This window comes from Poecilia reticulata, linkage group LG5 (genome assembly GCF_000633615.1).
Source record: "Poecilia reticulata strain Guanapo linkage group LG5, Guppy_female_1.0+MT, whole genome shotgun sequence".
Lineage (NCBI taxonomy): Eukaryota > Metazoa > Chordata > Actinopteri > Cyprinodontiformes > Poeciliidae > Poecilia > Poecilia reticulata.
The window spans coordinates 13705453-13725181 of NC_024335.1; the positions used below are offsets into that span (position 1 = coordinate 13705453).

General features: G+C 38.3%; 2 protein-coding genes across 2 annotated transcripts; one reads left to right on the plus strand and one right to left on the minus strand.

Moving 5' to 3' along the window:
* Positions 1-239: 239 nt before the first annotated feature.
* On the minus strand, positions 240-1992 carry zpr1 (ZPR1 zinc finger). The gene has a single exon (XM_008409121.2). It carries the CDS (start codon positions 1824-1826, stop codon positions 495-497), a length of 1332 nt encoding a protein of 443 aa, XP_008407343.1. The 5' UTR covers positions 1827-1992; the 3' UTR covers positions 240-494.
* Positions 1993-2432: 440 nt separating this feature from the next.
* LOC103464776 (RING finger protein 207) lies at positions 2433-17992 on the plus strand. The gene is made up of 16 exons (XM_008409124.2): positions 2433-2590; positions 2821-2965; positions 3264-3345; positions 3444-3519; positions 3727-3852; positions 4809-4855; positions 5937-6009; positions 6298-6366; positions 6794-6862; positions 8134-8240; positions 10648-10825; positions 11832-12017; positions 12586-12637; positions 12738-12855; positions 13772-13864; positions 14166-17992. Exons 1-16 carry the CDS (start codon positions 2468-2470, stop codon positions 14314-14316), a joined length of 1695 nt encoding a protein of 564 aa, XP_008407346.2. The 5' UTR covers positions 2433-2467; the 3' UTR covers positions 14317-17992.
* The last annotated feature ends 1737 nt before the right edge of the window (positions 17993-19729 follow it).

A 19729-nucleotide genomic window follows, 5' to 3' on the forward strand; every position in this document is an offset into this window, starting at 1 on the left:
GCAACACAGAGACACACAGGACACACAACGTAAACCTTTATATTAACCATAACTGTCTGCCAAACATGAACAGAGCCAGCATCACATCAATTTATGTAATGTTATTTAGATTAAGGCACACTCTGGGGTGCATAAAAAGATTAATTTGTCTCGCAGTGTGCGGTCTTCTGAAAGCTMAATCTTCTTTGAATTCACAGTAAAACAGCGCCATCTTCTGGAATGCCACAGGAATGCACAGCTTTGAGTTGGCATATCTTTATTAACCACAAGCATTTGTGTTTTTACAAATCAGATTTTCTTCACATGAACTCTTTAATTACTACACATTTCAACAACTTAGAATTGTTTAAGTTTAAGATAAGGCTTTTTGAAAGCAATAATTCACCCAGTTTTTAAAATAAAACATGAAAATGAGAGAAAATATGGATGCAATGTAACACTGGGTCTGTGCAGACATTTCCAATTATCAGTTCATTCCAGCATTGGAGTACAGTTCAGTTTTCTTCTTGATAATTTTCAGTCTTCATGTCGTTTAGGCCCAACTCTTCATTCTGATCGAATGTGCGAGTGTACTTCTCCACGGTCATCTCAGGGTCCTCCTCCGGAGCGTACACATTCTGCATGTAGCTGTTCCCAGCTGGATCGTCCAGGACGACGTGCACTTTCATTTCTCCTGCCAGGATCTTCTCTATCTTCTCCCCAAACTCCTTCAGCTTCTCCACCCGGTCAGTGGAGCTGCTGTCGCCACAGAYGAAGGGGTTTTTGGAGACAGTCAGGTCCTTAATGTCTTGCAGCAGCCCCTCCAGCGTGGTGAACTTCCCACCCAGAGCTGCCATTCCCAGCTCAAACTCCAGCTCCGGGATGAGGACAGAGCAGGTCTCTGACTTGAGCACGTCTCTGGTCATGTCTGAAGCGTCAGTGACGTGCAGCGTGATCCTGGTGCCAAGCGGCTCCGTAGCTCCACCGGATTTGACCTCRTTGGTCCGGTGGCCACAGCTGTCACAGTTGGTGGCCATGATGATGACCTCCTTGAAGTGAGGGATCTTGACCAGCTTCATGTTGGTGGAGGCTGGCGCGTTGCACTCCGGGCAGTTTGTGGGGAACACCAGGACTTCTCCTCTCATAGCGTCCAGGTCGTTCCCTGCAAGCTCCTCCACCTGGTCATCATCAGGCCGTATTCCCAGCTGCTCGTCCTGCWGGGCGGTCCTCTTGAACCGGGTCACTGTCAGAGCCTCGTCCTTTTGAGGCGCCAGAGGATTTTCCACAAAACTGTTCCCCGATGGATCCTCAATCACCAGCGTGAATTCGTGTTCAACATTTTTGAGCCTCTTCAGCTTCTGGATGAACTCCTCTATTTTCTCCGCCACCTGCGGTTCGGCAGCCCGTCTGGCGGGCTGGTCCTGCTCCAGCCCGGCTACCGCTCGGTCCAACAACCCCTCGATGGTAGAAAGCGAGCCTTTCTGGGTAAAAGGAGGTATTTCGAAATCCAGCTCAGGGATCCTGGTGATCGCACAGTCCGCCTTCACAACCTCCCGGTTCAAGTCCTGCTTTGTTTTGACGTTGAGCGTGTAACAGACCCCCTGGTCCTGGATTCGGCCCGCAGACTGGATCTCGGTGTTGGACCAGCTGCAGTGAGCGCAGCTGAAGGAGCTGACGATGATTTCTTTGAAGAAGGGGATTTTAGTGAGGAGCATGCGGGTCGTGCCGTTTTGGTAGCAGTTCATACACAAGCTCTCTATCTCGGTGGGCTGCCACTCTTCGTCGTCCGCACTAAGGTCCCTAAAAACGCTTCCACCGCGAACATTTTCCTCTGAAATAAGTGACATCTTAAACGCCGGATATAATCCTATCACAGTGAAAACTTGCACGCTGTCATTTACTGGTAGAAGATTTCACTTGCCAGAACTTTCTAGACGACACACCGTTGAGAACACGCTTGATTCGTTTGACACAAACCGACTTCCGGATTTTCTTATTCGGTGAACATCTMATTTYGGAAGTCTCTGCTGCCCCCACTAGTATTGTTTTGAAACTGCCCCACAATGAACAACTTCATTTTTTATTTTTTTGTAAAACTGACTCAACTTTATACATTTTCATCTTTATATGATTTTTATAGAGTATCAATTTTCTTTTCATTTATTTATTTTTTATATTAAAGAGAGATTTCTTGCTTTTGACATACAACACGCATTCCCTAAATTACTGTTTTTAATTTGACTTTTCAATTTTCAAATATATAAAAACTTCCAAAATAAATGGCAAAAGATGAATATAATGTCTGAATTGTCTTGAAGAACATTCATCCAATGAGAATTATTAGATTKTTTTACTCCACTGGTTTTGCATTCAAATTAACGGTGCTGTCAGAAAAACATTAAAAATAAATCCTTATATACGCAAAATGAATAATGGAAGTAAATAATAACTTTCCAATGAAGTCTTTGCTTTCTCTAGATACCACTCAATGATTAAAGGAAATAATGCCCTCCCACCAGAGGATCGTCTGCTGAAGTTCCTTGTGGACAACAACGCAGATGTTGAGGAGACGGTGCTTTGTGCCAACTGTGACCAAGAAAGTAACAAAAAGGTGCAGCACTTTGTTTGCATCTTAAGACAAAAGCCACAAAAAATCAGTTTGCAGTTTTGTTGTAATTGAAAAAGTASAACAACAATTTACTAGCTGTAAATTATTACAGCTAGTTCTTASATGTTTTATTTGTAACATTTAGTCATGTTCTCATCATCAGATTTGAACTTTGATCTCTTAATATKAATAATTATTTGTCTCCATTTTTYCGCSTTCTCGTGTATATACAGGACACAGGGCTGATGTACTACTGTAACACTTGCAGCCAGCCACTTTGTACCACCTGCCGAGAGCTGACACACAAGGCCAGAATGTTTTCCCACCATGAGATTGTGTCGTTGGCCAAACGCACCAAAGCCAAACACAGAAAATGCTGTGAGTGCCACCTGTAATTTACTCCACAGTAATTATAGACTAACAAGCTAGAGAGCTGTGCACCCTCCTGGGCTCTGGATAGATTTCCTGCTCCATGTTAATCATATTCTCAGGCAAAATGGTTGGTTATTTTTTAAAGTGGCCCCAAGTTGTTGAAATGTGTTACAACAAACGCCTGTCAATGTAGGAGTAAATTAAGAGTTTTATTCACAAATAACATTTTTATTGAGAGCCCTGCAGTTTCTTAAAAATMTTGACCTTTGTCCATGCAGAAGTTAAAACATATTTCTCTCTGCAGCTCTCCATGAGGAGCCCTACATTCTTTTCTCAACAGAGAATAAATCAATGCTTTGCATCAAATGTTTCAGAGACATGCAAGTGTGAGTAAATTCATATTATGATTGTTATGSTTTTGTTCCTCTATTGTGAATTGGTGCAGGCAGTTTTGCTTTGTTTTGAACTGACTACMTTTTTGCAGGGAGAGTCGAACTCACTGCATTGACATTGAAACAGCTTATGCACAGGGGTGTGAGATGTTGGACCAGGCTGTGCTGGTGAGCAGCTCATGTCTGTCCTTTTTCAAATTTTATGACGCAGACAGCAACATGTTGTACTGTGAAATATACATCTTCCAACAGTGTGGAGCTGGTGTGTTTTCTAATTTTCATTAAGTTTTTTTTGTGTGTTTTATACAAGTGATTTTTATGAAGATTAGATTGCCTTCATTAGCTGTTCACAGTGATCTTGTCTTTTAACTACAGGTGGTGAAGGAGCTGCAGACCTCAACCGGAGAAGCAATCCATCTGCTGAGGGCAATGATCGGGGAAGTGTGTCTGAATGTGGAGGAAGAAGAAAGTGCAATCTGTAGTCTGTTCAACAGCTTGCAGGTCTATTTTTCTTTATATTGTTCYTCCCTTTATTGTTCTCCTCTTTGTTTTCGTGAAACTATCAATATAAACTCTACTATGTCTCTACTATATCTCCTGATCAATTATATTAATAATATCCTGGCATGCATATTTTGGGGGGTTTATGTGTTTATAGAAATCACAAAATATTTGTTTTAATATTGCAAAACTGAAATCAGCTGAGTTGGGGAAAAAAACATAAACAAAAAATTATGACACAAAACTGTTTTGAAGCAGCTGAACAACTTGGTTTTGTAAATAAAACCACAAAAGATTAAATAACATGATAAATTGATGGAAGTTTTCAAGTAACTTTAGGAAAATTAATACCACGAATAATTCTATACTGTACATTTTCTCTTCTATATACATATTTTAAAGTATTATTTTGAAGTAATATGACTCGAGTTCGGTTTCTAGCTATGCTACCCTCTTGTTAAAAACAATRTTTYTTTCACCATTGTTTTTTTAAGCTATGAAGTTTAGTGAACATCCTCTTTAAATACACATCCTACTTGAACCTTCCTATCATAATAACTACTCATGGTCCAAAGGTAATAAGAGGTAAAACTGCTCCCTCTTTTCAGATGTAAATCCTATTACAGTTTTTTTCTGTGGACATAACCTGCACAGAGATTTCTCATCTTTCTTCAAAACACAAGATTCAAATATGGCCTCAATTTAGTCATTTACAGTTGCCATGTCCTCCGTCTGGCTCCATTAGCGCTGCTTGGCCACTGGATGTCTCTATTATCTAAATGTTAGAAAACACAGCTTTTTTTTAAACAATCCAAGAGAGCAGGGAACCGCACTGTACAATTTAAGCCATTTCTTTTCACAATCTTGAGAATTTATTAGGTATTGCAGAGCTCAAGGCCATTTTCACATCATTGTGGGGATAATGGGAGGTTTTTTTTTCTCTTCTCATTTGACAGGAAAGGCTAGCAGAGAGGAAAAAGACTCTGCTGAAAGCAGCTCAGAGGTAAAATAAATATCTGTAAAGATGAGCATTGTCTAGATATATGTCTATTTTTTGCCACAATTGTGCATCACATTGTTATTGTATTACTCTGAGTTGAGTTGAATTTATGTTTTTTATTATAAACACTTTGTTGTAATGACTTCAAAGGTGATGAGTAGCACCTTGTTTTCCCCAGAATAATCTGCTCAGCATCAAACACGTTTTCCTGGATAATTTCCATGTTTAATAAGTGGAACGCTGAGTTAAAATCACTTCTGTAGAAATGTGCTGTAATTCCAAAAATAATATTTAAAACTTGTGCGACGATAATAACTGAAAGTRAAGCTACATGAAGAGCATTTTTACTTACAAAATGCAAAAGATTAATAAACCAACTGTGGCAGGAAACCTGAAGCAGCCTGCAGGCATTAKAGTCTGTTTGTGTTTCCTCATTTCAGGCAATTTGGCAAAAATATTACCTACGTTGTGSCAGACAGCGTTAGGCAATACATTATGAAAACGTGACTTCTAAACTGCAATAAAGACTCACTTAAAGTTTGAATAAATGTTCTTTAAAGTTTAAATCTGACTRGTCCATTAGGTTAGATTACTTTTTAAGATATAATTGGATTTACTACTCAAACAAACTGATATCAGGTGATTTATGTATCCTGGCCATTCTTAAAAAAAATTGCAAATGTCATCTCTAATGAGTGAATCCAAAGCATAATCTTAAAAGTAACACCACCAGGAATTTGCTGTTTATTGAAGGCCTTGTGGGTAAGTGTGTGCGACTGAATGAAAACAATTTTCAGATCCGGCAAAGTGCATCTCTGTCTAAATCCATCTCGTGCTCTCTCTATTGCCTGGAAACCATCCAGTGGTTTGTGTTCCCAGAAGGACGTTGAAGGCTATTTATGTCATGCTTTGTGTGTCTGCATCTGTGTGTTTGTTACAGGAGAAGACAGATAGATTAACTCCTGGAAATACTGAGTGTGTTGTTCGTGGTTGCACCTCCTGAGCTGAATCCTCTGTGTACTGTGGCATCCACAAGTYTAAARGTGTTGTCTTACATACTTGTGTGTGTGGTGTGTGTCTGTAGTCAGCATGAGGAGAAGGAGAAAGCATTAAAGGAGCAACTGTCTCACCTCACTGCTCTACTTCCAACACTTCAGGTGAGGACAAGATCACAACTTCATACTAATGATGATGCCAAACATTTTACCACTATTGGAAAGACAACTCATCAATACAGAAATATGACASAAATCAGAATTTATTAAAAGTAAACAAACACTTGTTAGGCTGACTTTTAATAACTCAAACAGATAATGACTCTGCAAACCAGAGGTAGATGTCCAAGGCCCCGAGATATTATTTATGGATATGTTCTTTTTTTTTGCAATGGTCCTTTAATTTCTGTAGGCTTTAATACTTTTTGTTCCTTCTTCTGATGTTTGTAGGTCCATCTGGTCACCTGCTCAGCCTTTCTCAGCTCAGCCAACAAATATGAATTTCTGGATATGGGATATGTAAGTATGGTGATAAACAACTGAAGAGGWTATTATTGCACTTCATCAGAACRATGCAAAATGTAAAAATGTAGCAACACACCAATACAASATATAATGAGCTATGTATAWTTATGTAAAATTWAAAAAWYMWWMMRGRAAMMRRRRARKTYMAAAMMAMRAWKRMYTKGRRRAAMMRRRRAMMRRMYWAWWARRAAATAAGACACAAAGATAGATACAGTGCTTTGTTTTAATAAATGACCTTTGCTTTCTCAGCAAACAACTCTGAAAACAAAAAGTTAACAGTTTTTTGAAAGAAGTTTTATTGGCAAGAGAAAGGTTACAGTATTTGTTGGATTGAATTGGCTTTTAAATTGAGGCTGTCCATAACWCCTCAGTGAGGTGAAGCAGGTCACTGAATCAAACCCGGATGTTCTTGCTTGCACAGCAACTCATGGARAGGCTGAAGAGGATTGCGAAACTCCCTCATCGACTGCGGCCAGTGCAAAGCAGCAAAGTGAGTACAAGGCACTCATCTGGAGCTAAAATGCATTGAAAGTGCTGGCACACTGACTTTTTAAACAATTAGATATTTGCCTGCTTAATAATGCAGTTTGACCTTTTTTTCTTTTTAGCTCRGCACCGCTGAAATGCCAACCAACTAATATAAGGTGTAGATTTGTGTGTGCTAAATGTGTGTGCAAATTCAGGTTTGCAAACTTAAATKAGACATTTTTAAAATGGAGGCAGGTTTAAGCTGTGATCATGGTGRGGAGGACCAAAACACAAACAGCTGTAACTTATGCCAGCAATATGCATACATTTAGAGGAAGTCCATACATACAGATAATGAATTACAGCCAGCAGGGATAGCTGCACATCCTCAAAGACGATTTTCAAAGATGAAAGCATTTTGTAAAATGTAGATTGTGCGGGAAAATACTGACAGCTGAAATCCTGTGTTATGTGGCATATGTGCACACAGCCAGAGCGCTAAAAAGAAATCAAAGAACATTTTTTATAAACTGAGCAAAATTAACACAGCGTGATGGTCCAGAAGTGTTTCTTTTTTTAGTTTCATACATTTTAAATGTAACCAATGTTTTTTTTTTTTATCTGTCAAAGGGTTGCATTATTCCACACATTCTCAAAATCTAAGGTTTTGCTTACTGATTGAAAATCACCTTGTTGGTGGAATTCCACCTTTCAGATGTTGTTCTGAAAGTTTTGACCTCATCAGGCTGGAACCTGGAGTTATGAAAATGAAAAAGTTCAAGTGTTTTCTCATTCGACTTTTATCTGTGTTTGACTATGAAGCAAGGTCAACTGTGACTTTGTGCAAAAATAAAGCTTGCATCTGCTTGTAATTGGTGCAATCTGAGTTGTGAATCCAGTGCAAAAATAAAGCAAATGGTGCAATCAAAGCTGAAAGAAAAACAAAATTTGAGATTGAACAACACTTCCACGAACAAATTATGGAAAATATAGTAATTTTGTTTTGCCAAACTGAATTTCAAACTGTGAAAAACACAATGTTCCCTGTTATATTACACAAAAAATATGTGCCCTGAGCTGTGAGGTGTTGTTTTCTGTGAATATAGTTTAGAAACAACAGACATTGTTTCTAAATTATAGAATTTTATAAAACCTTTCATGCTTCCCACATTGCTCTACAATTGAAATACTGCCATTTCCTGTTATTATGTGCTCATTTTTGGTGTTTCCCTGTACATTTTTGGTGTGACGTATTTGTTGTGACTAACTTATTTTGACTTTGTGCTCGTTTAGATCAATACTGAGTATAGGAGTGAGTTTGCTCGTTGTCTGGAGCCTCTGCTGCAGCTGGTATCCCGCCGTCCTCCTTCTGTCGCTGGTTCCACAAGTGTCGTAACAAGGTAATATCTTCTCCCTTTAATCTCTTTGCAGTGTTTTCTTCTGCCAATTGTCTGCATAGCAGTTTGTGTCATTGGCACCCTTCGGGTTCTTTCGAGAAAGACAATAATCTGGGCAGAAAATTCACACATGTAAAGCTTCCAAGTTTACAATCCCCAAATGGTTTGCAAGTGCAGATGCAGCGGAAAGGAGGCGCCATGCTGAATCCCGCTATGCCAGTTATTTTGTCTGCCTCTCTGTAAGCTTTGTACTCTGATATGTTTACGTAATTCACCTTGTTAAATGGGGGGCCTTGATTGGGAGAGCATTCCCAAATTAGAAAGCTGTGGACTTGTTGTGACCAGACAACGTTCAGGTGATGAATGGATGTATGGTTGCACGTATAGATCATGGACGGAGATTGTTTAAAAAAAACATACTGATACTTTCCAGCTCACATGTTCATTTAAAAACATTTCTTGAAATCAAAAGCGGTTGTAACCTGTTCCTAGTTTTTGTGCCCATCACAGACAAACACAAATACTTTTTCCACATCAGTGTCTGTTAACTATTCACAGGTCCTTAAGCCTATCCTCTAATGCCAGCATACTGACAACGTTTCTTTCCAACATGTTTAACACCCCACAAGTGCAAGACCCAAACTTGACAGGGATTGGTGTCCGGCCGCCTGAGACTATTTTTATCATAATTTCACAGAACTGTCTAGGAATCAGCTGCAGGTTGGCACTCAGGAGCGGTTGGACTTGGACTGTTGATGTCACAGCTTTAACACAGGAAAGGTTTTAAATTGGCGTCACCGCTGTGAGGACATAGTCTGGGTGTGTGGGGGATGACTTGTGTGACAGTGAGAGGAGGACATATGTTTTAAAGAGGTCTGACTGCATTAGTTCCGGACAGGGAAACCGGAGGCAGAGGAGCCTAATGGATTGGAGGTAAATGCTTGTTTATTTGATCACTTTTTGATTATTTGAACTAATGATGTGCATGACAAGCGACACATACACGAGCTTTAAACATCTCCTCAATACGCATTTGGCAAGATGATAGTTAAAGAATGAAGCAGAGATTTGTTTGAGTTTGTTTTGAGCACATAATTTCATCATAGATCAAATCTTTCCTTTCCACTCACCACTTTTTTGATTAACTTGCAAATGTAATGAATAGATGATATAATTGACAGGTGAAAGGGGGGATGGATTTTCCTTAGTATGTGGCAGTTTAACTACTACACCGCAGCCTTCTCCCTTCTCATAAATACTTTTTTGAAGGGTTTTGCCTCTGTCCTTTATGCATTTAAAATTCACATCTTAAAGCTTCTTCCCCACAGATGGCATTGCTTGATGCGAACCAGGCAGGGGCTGATAATGGAAAGCCTGCTTGCTGACTGTATTTTTGTCATAATTTCCCTCTAAAGATCAGTGAAGTGCTGCAAGCTGGTTCATTTTAGTAACTGATGTCGCTTTACTGCTGTTATAATTTTCATCTGTAATAAAACTCCCCTGTTGATATTAAAAATAAAACAGAAGCACTTACGTCCAGCTACTGCAGATCTGCTTCTTTCAACGTTAATAGTCACTGTGACAGTGTTGAAGCCAGACCTGAGTTTGTCATTCTTATAGCTGTAAGTTGTTTGGAATCAGGGTGATATTGACTTTTTATTACAAAATTGCAATATTGCAAACCTGTTTATGAAAATGAGATGCCAACTATTGCTTGCATTTTGATGATCTGCTACACATAAATGTTTAGAAGATTGTGAGGAAATGGCCAGCAAGTCAGATGACATGGAGCCTAAGAAAACTACTATGTTTTCACTTCAGATCTTAGAATCTGTATAGCCGGCTATGTACTCTGGTCTCTGTGTTTCTGGTGAAAGCAGTAGTGATACTGCATATTTAGCACCAGGTAGCTGTTTCATTTGTTTTAGTTTTGCTGTACTTTAATATACTTTTTTACCCTCCATTTGGACTGTATGATTTTTTTTTTTAGAATTGTAGATTTACAGTTTTTTGAAGGGTGTACTTGGATTCTCAAGATCTTAAATTATGTTACTGGCCTAACACCACAATCTTACAAATATTAGTATAACTAGTATTTGTTATACTAACATAACAAATACTAGTTTTTGTTAACCTAACAAAGTTAGGTTACCTTTCAACCTAACTTAAAAAAGCTGCCTATCGAGACAAGACTGAAAATGTAAAAATGTAACAAAGCTTTGTGACTTATTGACTGAGCAAGATGATATGATATTGCTTCCCTGATGTTGACAGAATGAGAGAGGCTTGATATCATAGATCAAATTGCACTTATATTTAAATAAGAGGTGCTCAGTTGCACATTACAGGACAAAATAAATGTTTCAATGAGAAGCAAGGGCCTGTACTGGGTGTTATGTGCTCTCTGCAGGCTCCAGTCCCCTCTCTCGTTACCCTGCCACTCTCCGTCTCTCGGTGAGATGCCGGTGGGCTCGGTGTTTGGGCGAAAGCTGACATCTCACAGGAATATTTGCACTAAGGTCCTCCTGGCTGAGGGCAGGGAAACCCCCTTCACTGACCACTGCCGCAACTACGAGAATGCCTACCGGGTGAGTGAAGAGTGTGAACGCAAATCTCAAAAGAAAATAAACTAAAGCTGGTTTAAAAATATGTCCTGCTTCAGGACCTGGTCAACTTACACCAAGATTGCACCATGAATTCTGCTCTAATCCCAAAAATCTTGCAAGAAAATATCCATCTATCAGTTTACAGCTTTAAGCTGCAGTAAGTTTGACTTGTACAGCAGAACAGTGATCAGAAGCATACCGGCAAATCCACCTCTGAATGGACTGAAAACAACAAAAAGAAGATTTTAGAGTTCAAACGTTCATTCGGAGGGAAATTTTGTTTCCAAAAGAAAGTTCAGTTCCCCTTAAAACGAAGGTGAATTACTCACATTTAGAGAACGTGATCAAAAAACTAGCAAATTGCATTCTGGATATTAAAATGTCACCTGGGTTGAATCAGATTCCTTTTAATAAAACAAGATATTGTTTCCATGTATGTTTCTAAGTAAGGAATTGTGTGTTTATGATTTCTTATTCTTAGACTAAAGTAACATTCTGAAGATTAATTCTCAGTTTGTTTTCCAGAAGCCAATTCTGTATTGTGAAACAAGAAATTTAAGCATAACGTCTCTTAAGAATGTCCTGTTCTGTAAGTAAATTCAATATTCAGACAATGTTGTCAGCAGTGTTGTCAAAGACTTGTGTCACAAGCAAAGAGGAAAATGTTTTGATTGTGACAGCTCTTATTGTGGTCTGAGAACTCATTTAATTAAAATTATTAGGAAAATGCAACACTGCACTTCATTTCCAAAATACTTTAGTTATCTTAAAAGGAAGCTAAATGAACACATTAACCAAAAATGTTGACTTTTTAAAAGAAAATCTGGGATCAAATGGGAGTCGATATAAAATCAGCAACTTTAATTCCTTAAGATTTACCTTAAACTTTTGAAACAGTAACTAAGTTTTCATATTCAGATGCACCAAAGCAGAAAGATTTACATTCATCGTGTTGAGGAATGTTTTGTTCCTGTGTCTGTGCTTCTAGACTCTGCAGACAGAGATTCAGAATCTGAAGGACCAGGTCCAGGAGATGCACAGAGACCTGACCAAACACCATTCCATCATCAACACAGATAAAATGGGAGAGATCTTGGACAGATCCCTGAATATTGACAATCAGATTTCTACTCAGTACTCCACCGTGGAAACCATGAGAGTTATGTTTGAAGAGGTGAGTATGGAAAGACCGCAGCTTTAATGGAGTTTGAACTTTGTGCTTATGGCACTGACATTTCAAAAATGTTAAATGCACACACTTTGCTGAATTTTTTTTGGAGTCCCGGAAATAATATGTAAGATTTTTTTAATTTTAAATTATATTGTAAGGGAGCCCACACAACAGAAACATAAAAAAGATTCCCTTTTGCACGGGCTCTATCTATTTAATGAATAATAAAACTGAATAATGACGCTGAAAAAATATTATATTGTCAGAACTCCTGTTTCTGTAAAAAAAAAAAAAAAAAAAAAAAAAAGTTTTGTTAAATAAATTGTTTAAATTGACAATAAAATCAATTGTTAAATACCAGATTCCAGGCATGGAATCTGGTATTCCATGCAGTAATAAACTTTTAGATTATTACTGCAAAGTTGTGTAAATTATTTCTATTTAAAATATAAACGGTAGAACTTTTATTTGACTTTAATGTGTTTCTTTCCTTCATTATATTTGCCAAGCATGCCAGTTGCTTCCAACACACAATGAATCCATTAATGTAAATTTGTCCTTTTCTTCACAGATCTGGGATGAAACTTTGCAGATGGTGAATAACGAGCAGGAGATCTATGAAGGTTTTTGTCCAGCAGTGACAACACAAATTCATATTTGTCCCTAATTACTTCTCTTTCTTTTGTTGTGTAAAACCTGCCTTAATTCTTCTCTGAACTGCAGCTCAGCTTCATGACCTGATGCAGCTGAAACATGAGAATTCTTACTTAACCACGATCGCCAGACAGATCAGCCCTTACATCCTGTCAATCGCTAAAGTCAAAGAGAGGCTTGAGCCCAGGTGCGGTAAACGTTGTTACTATGCTCATTATGTCACCATGACTGGATGTTTTTACCAGCATTTATTTTGCTGGAAAAAAAGTAGATAAATAATGTCAGTTAGTTACTTTATATATTTACTTTATCTCTAATTTTTGCGTTGCACTGGCAAGTGTCTGCTTCTGGTTTATAGTAAAACCAACAAATTATGTTTGTTTCTGCATGTTGCATTGATTTAAGCTTTCAACAGTCTTAGTTTATTTTACAGTGAGGTGTAGAATAAATGACCTGTTGTTCTAATAGGGCTGTGTAATAATATCGATTTTGCGATATATATCAATATTTTCTTTCCTAGAAAAAAATCAATATTCATCCGTAAGTATCGTAACATCCAACTGTCACCTTGCTCACTCACTGCTTGCTTCGCCGGGAGAGTGATTAGGTCATCAGGCTTAGAGTGATTCCTTCAGATGTTAAGTGTCAAGGTTAAAAAGGTATCAAACTACTCAGAGCAGGGTACTTGGTGCACTTTATTTACTTTACAAATGCATGTAAGCTACAGTTTGTACTGTTTCAATTAAAAGAAACATGTTTTCTCACCACTTCTTTGATTCATTTTGTCCAGCTGTCGACTTTAAGTCTGTGTTCATGTCCAACCAGAGCCAGTTATTATGTAGTTGGTTCTTTTAATCAGTTTTCAGTTAAATTAATCCAATCCAACTCTGTAACAGTCACAAAATGTCCCCAAAATCACTCTGTCCCTCTAAAATCTTTCAGAAAATCGCAAAAGTGTATTGAATTATATCGTTTGCTGAATATCGCAATATATATTGTATCGTGAGCAGAATATCATGTTTTGTATCGCATTGTGAGATTATTGTATCACTACAGCCCTATATGCACTAATGGCTTGTATAAATGTATTGATTCATTTTTAGGTTTCAGGAGCCTAAGGAGCATCTTGACGATCGCACCGAAACGATGCTGAAAATCTATGAGGACAGCACAGTGCCAAAGGACAGTCAAGACAGGTTCTGACCTAAACTTGTTGGAGATGAAGTTTTTCAATTCGTAAATAAAATTCATTGAGGCAAAAAATGTTCTACTTTGTAAAGTGATTTCCTTCAAATAAAAAGATAAAGCAGATGTATTGAAAGAAAAGTTAGCCATTTTTTGGGATTATTTGAACCAATTATTTGGACTGGACTTGTTTTATTTTTATATTTGGCATTTATCTTTGAAATGATTATTTAAAATATGGATTATTGAGAATATTCTGCATGTTTGGATTTTAAGTAATTATTTATATGTTGTTGTTTTTTTTGTCGTCAGCGACAACCAGAGTTATGTCACAGATCAAGACAGAAACAAGAACAGCCGCAACCTGATGCTGGAGCCAGCGGAGATTTCTGTGAAGAGCAGTCGAGCCAGCAGGCAGCGGGGCCCTGTGGAGACGTCCAGCAAAAATGACATTCCTTCGTAAACACCATGTCATTTCTTTTCTGAACCGGGTCCCTTCTCCAGTGGAACAGCATGCCTTAATTCAGCCATAACAAGCCCAGGATGGTATATGATGTCCTCGCCTGCTGACATATAGTGCACAGTACATGACATTTTCTCTGCAGCGAGCTGTCAACAGCTCCAAGGTGAGCTCTCGGATTGACACTAACTGGATGTACGTGAAGGCCGGAAACTCACAGTTGTTTGAGTCCAATGTTGACAATCTTCTTTGTTCATAGAGAGCAAAGATGACAGCACTGCAGAAAATTACTTTATTTAGATTAATGAGCCACCTTATTGAAAGAGAGAGAGACTAAAATCTGACCTCTCAGGATTARTTTTTCATGTTGTGTTTCTAAACTGTTAATGTGAAGTGTAGAGTTGTATGGGTTTGCTTTTTGCACAATGTATTCATTGCATAAGTCACTTTTATGATGGGTTGTGGTGAGTCAGGGATGACAGGTCAGTTTAATTTCCTCATACCGTTGGAAAACCTGTGACTGCACATTATTGCAAATGAAGTTGTATGTTGATTGTGGCATATTAGACACGTCATTTGAATCATGCCCTGCGTCCTATAAAATAAAGCAATGTGTTGACACTTTTTGGCATGCAGTTGCTACAAGGAAAAGGTTAATAGTGCGACTGAAAACGTTACACACAGATGGAACAAGATTCTTTACCAGTTTTATTTCCCCCCCCCCCCACATCATTTTTACCTTCTATCATCCTGCTGATCAAGATAACACAATATTCTGTGTGAAATCTATTTGATCTCCCTCTCAAGTGTTTCACACATCTTGGTGTTCGGATGATTCATCAGCAGTCTTAAATAAAATGTAGCCCCACTTCACTGWGCATGTTTTAGATTTCTGCTTGCTCAACACAACTGGATTCAAATGATGCATCTTTAAAAGCTACTGCAGAACTAGCACTGTTTTCAAACTCACACGTCAAACACTATATTTTGCAATATGCTATATAGTGAGCTCTCTTTTTGTTCCGGTGTCTAAAATCTCAACTTTGACATCTTACCAACTTTATAGTGTGCCAGACATTTGCTTTATAGTCCAGCAATTGTTGCGTTCAGTGGTTTTCGATCCATTAATCAATTGTTTTCCACAGATAACCGCAACAAATCTAGGAGCGAACCCCAGACATCCCTCTCCTCCATGACATCATCTCCCGGGGTGATCCCAGGGCGTTCCTAAACTACAGAACCTCCAGCTTGACAGTGCTAATTTGGTTCCATGTCAAATGACTTCTATGCCAATTTGACCCTGATTTCAGCCCTGTATATTGCCAGATAGTCACAAACAAACAAACATGCTAAAATCATTTAAAGGTTTTTGAAAATTAAAGAGATAATAATAAATTGACCAAATTATCTTATCTCCATTCTAATTTCCGGAAACAACAATTTCCCACCTTGTTCCACCAATTGTGGTGTGTATATATATATAGCAGCATTTGCACTGCTAATAGATCTGCAACTTAGCACAAAACAATAATTCAAGGTGAAATTTCTTCACAGCTGCCAGGGGCACAGAAAGCTAGGGTGGCCCCTATTCTCGGTGCAGGTATGTATGGATAATAATGAGGAAGTAGACTGATGGCCTCAGCAAACAGAAGGAGAAGGCTATTTACATTGCACAGCCAGCGTAAAAGTGGGCTTGTTCACTTCCCTGGAAATATTGGGGTCATACTGGCCTTAAGGAATGGCAGTGCTCTGCAGAGGAGTCAGAGGTGCAGATTCATTAAAAATACATTTGTGACAGCGGAGTAACAAATGGCTGTGCTTGTGCTCTGGTCCTTTACTCTCTCCCCACGGTCATTCATCATGTGCACTCATCGAACTACCAGCCTCATGTTGGCGGTTCATTATTCTCCCCTTCTCTAAGTCTCTGCTTCCTCACCCACTGTGTGCAGGGGCGGAAACAAAAACCATGAAAGCTGTTTCAGTCCTCAGAAAGATTTATTTTGAAAGGCATTTTCAGTGCATGGCTCTCATTTTTGTAACAGCTGGACAAAAACTGCCCAATTCTCTTTGAAAAACAGATAGTGGAAGAGACGCTGCCCGGCCATCGTGACGAGAAAGAAAAAGAAAAAAGAAACAAAAGTAGTAGAGAATAATAAGAATATGAGGGGGAAATAAAAGTTTAATGAGCTGCATGCAAAAAATGGGTCACTGAAAGCATAAAAGTAAAGCTGTGAAAGGAATACAATTAAAATAAATACAGCAAATTAAGAAAAAACTGCAACTGTTATATAATTATAATGGCAATATAAATATGCTGAATACAGAACTCTAATTACCCTTAAGCTTTTCTGGCTGGTGATAGATGTATTTTTAGATCTTTTTATATTTTTATCAGTTAAATGAATCTTTTATATACTATAAAATAATAAGATCCATTCCAGAAAGGGTTGTTCTGGGTTCTGAATCGCATTTATTAAACCTGTGTTTCGTGTTTTGTGGGTCGTTTAAAAAGGCAGTGAATTCAGTGGTAACATCTCACAGTACAAACAGTATGATGTCTTTAAAAATCAGTTTGCATAAATTGTTAAATTAAGAGAAAACATCCAGTTCCCTACCGGTGTAATAAAACTGTTTTCTCAGCAGAAGCTTGTTTTCCTGCATGGGGCCAGGTAACTTCCTACTGGCTCTTTTCTCAGTCCAAAATTAAAAAGCGAGGCCAATACATTCATGAGTTGTTGGTACATTTTCAAAGAGCGATTTCTTGTTTGTGTGTTAAAATAAAAATCACTGGCCAATTCATTAGGCACACCTCTTTAGCTTCCGGTTGGACCCTCTTTTCCCAATTGCCTAAAATCTTTGCGATTTAAATTCGACAAGGTGTTGGAAACATTTCTCAGAGATGTTTGTCCATGATAGTGTCACAGTTGAAGCTGTTGTTTTTGCTACATGTCCATCATATCCAACAGGGACTCTGAGATGAGCCTGGAAACCAATACAGTACAATAATCTCAGAGTTGTGTTCAAGAAACTAGTTTGAGATGCTCCAATGGTTCGTGTTATTCAAGTTTGTGCATTTTTTAATAAGAATTAAAAGCTAGCTTTTGTCAGAAGTAGCTGGTTGAATTAACAATACACAACATCTGTTAGAGTTTACAGGTCTTACACAGCTAAATTTGTAATGTAATGACACCAGGGTCTTCAAATTCAAGTTATACACAAAAATTCAAGTTTTGTGTTGAGAAAATTTAACTATTCAGAAGAACTGATAGCCCACTAATTCATATTTTAAGCAGTCTTCTCTCTGCCTCAACTAAAAAAGAGAAGCTCTGATAGACTATAAGTCTGTTTCTTTGTGTTTACTTTGTTTCTTCTTGTTTGCTAACAAATAAAACCAATCTGTTCCTTCCAAATAGTGGGGGAGCTGTTGACCTCCGTCTCCACTGGAAATTGAAGACTGAAGAGTTAGTTGGAATCAATTTCGATGCCATTATTGCTGATGGCAGATGACCAAGGGTCTGGTGTGAAAAAGGTCAAGGTTGGATGTGTCCTCTTTGGGAAATCAAGACGCTTGAGGCATAAAAATGTCATCAACGAATCAATTTCACATATGAAAATTTTTTCCACCCATCGTTGGAAGTTCCAAGCATGACTGCTTCTTGTAATAAATCATGCAACCGAAGACACTTCATCACTCGCTGGATCAAAATCTTACAATCTGCCCGAAATATTCTTCTTTGTTTGACCTTGAAACAATTTTCAAACATTTAAAAAGAAAAATGACAGCCATGTTGTATAAACCCCGGAGCTGCTCTTAGTGTCGCATTTTCACAATCATCATTTCTGGCTACACTTTCAAATATTTCTAAAAATCTTTTGTCATATTTGGATTCATGAGGCGCATGAATCTATTTATAATATTTAAATATGCAGCAGTATCTTGGGAGCTTCATGCTTTACTTTTTTTTCTTCAAGTTCTTGTTATTTTAGAATCAAAAACAGCAGCAGATAAAACTGCTGACGGGACAATGGGGTCCATAAATTGTGAATTAGACTGAGATTCTGATTGTTGTTCTGATCAGTTTGAAAATAATAAAGCAGAAGAATATGACAAGCAACTTGGGGAAAACTGTCTATAAGGTGAACAATTATTTACTATTATTTTAAATAGTAAAATAATTGTGGTTCATATCCACCACATATGAACCGCTTGGTTCATATGTGGTGGATTTTCTTTGCGAACACCGAAAATATAATGAAATTTAGGGCTAAATTAAAATTACATTAGCAGAAGCACTTATGAATATGTGTCCTAGTTGTGTGTAGAAAGTTGGCACACCTGAAGCCAACTCCATCATTCTCTCAACCCTCTCCAGAGATCATCATCGCTAATGCAATAACAAAGCTGACAAATTGAGTTCCTATTGCTGCACTGAGTGAACGTGTCCTTGACTCAGAGGAATCACAGGTGTGAGCCTGAGGAGGTGTCAGAGCTGTGCACATATGCATGCATGCTCAGGAGAGGCAGCCCAGCAGCTCCTTATTAATCAACAGCTTGTTGAGCTGCCGCCTGTACCTTCCCTCCCCCCCGTTCCCTCACTGCTCCTGTCCACCTTCAACCGCCGCCTTCTCTCTTCGGCGCCGCTTCAGAGCCACGGCATCGATCTTTACACAAATGAGTCATTAACATTCGCTGCCTATTAATTACACAATGGAAAAGAGAGGAACTCAAATGGCCTCCTGCATTTTGGTTGTTTCAAGAGAAAGATGGTAGTAATTGTTTTACAGGTAATTGTAATCGTGGAGCTTCTGATGGCATCAGATTAAACAACCAGTAAAAGCTGTGCCGTCAACCGTTATATTTATTGATGCTTGTAGAATATTCTGGCTATGATGGGAATATTAATTACATCTTGATAATATAATGAAAAATTTATGTTTTTCAATAACCTAGTTTCACCTCACCTGATTCAAAGCACAAAACCTATGGACTACAGTGAAGAGGAACATAACAGATACCAGAGTCAATTTTAGATGAAAACTGAAGGCTGTTATTAAAGCAACTAAGCTAAACAAGAGTAAACTCCTGTTTTTCTTTTGCACATTTTTGACATCTGAGGAAGTTTTGTAGCTTTACTCTTACGCAGGCGAGTTAGTAAGTGTAAAACAGAAGAAGAGCAAAGAGTGTGTTTGTTACTTATAGAGCTGTTGAGGACTGGCACTCAATACTTTGTCCTCCATTCATGCTTCCCCAGGAGGCCCACAAGCAAGGAGCAATTTACAAACAGGTGACAAGATTCTAACCCATAAACCCGGAGAGTTTCTAAACCTAATACAGAAAATCAGGGGGGAAAAAAATCATTAGGGTAACGTTACAGTCGTCGGACACTGAATCTTGTAATCCATTGAGGAATTCTTA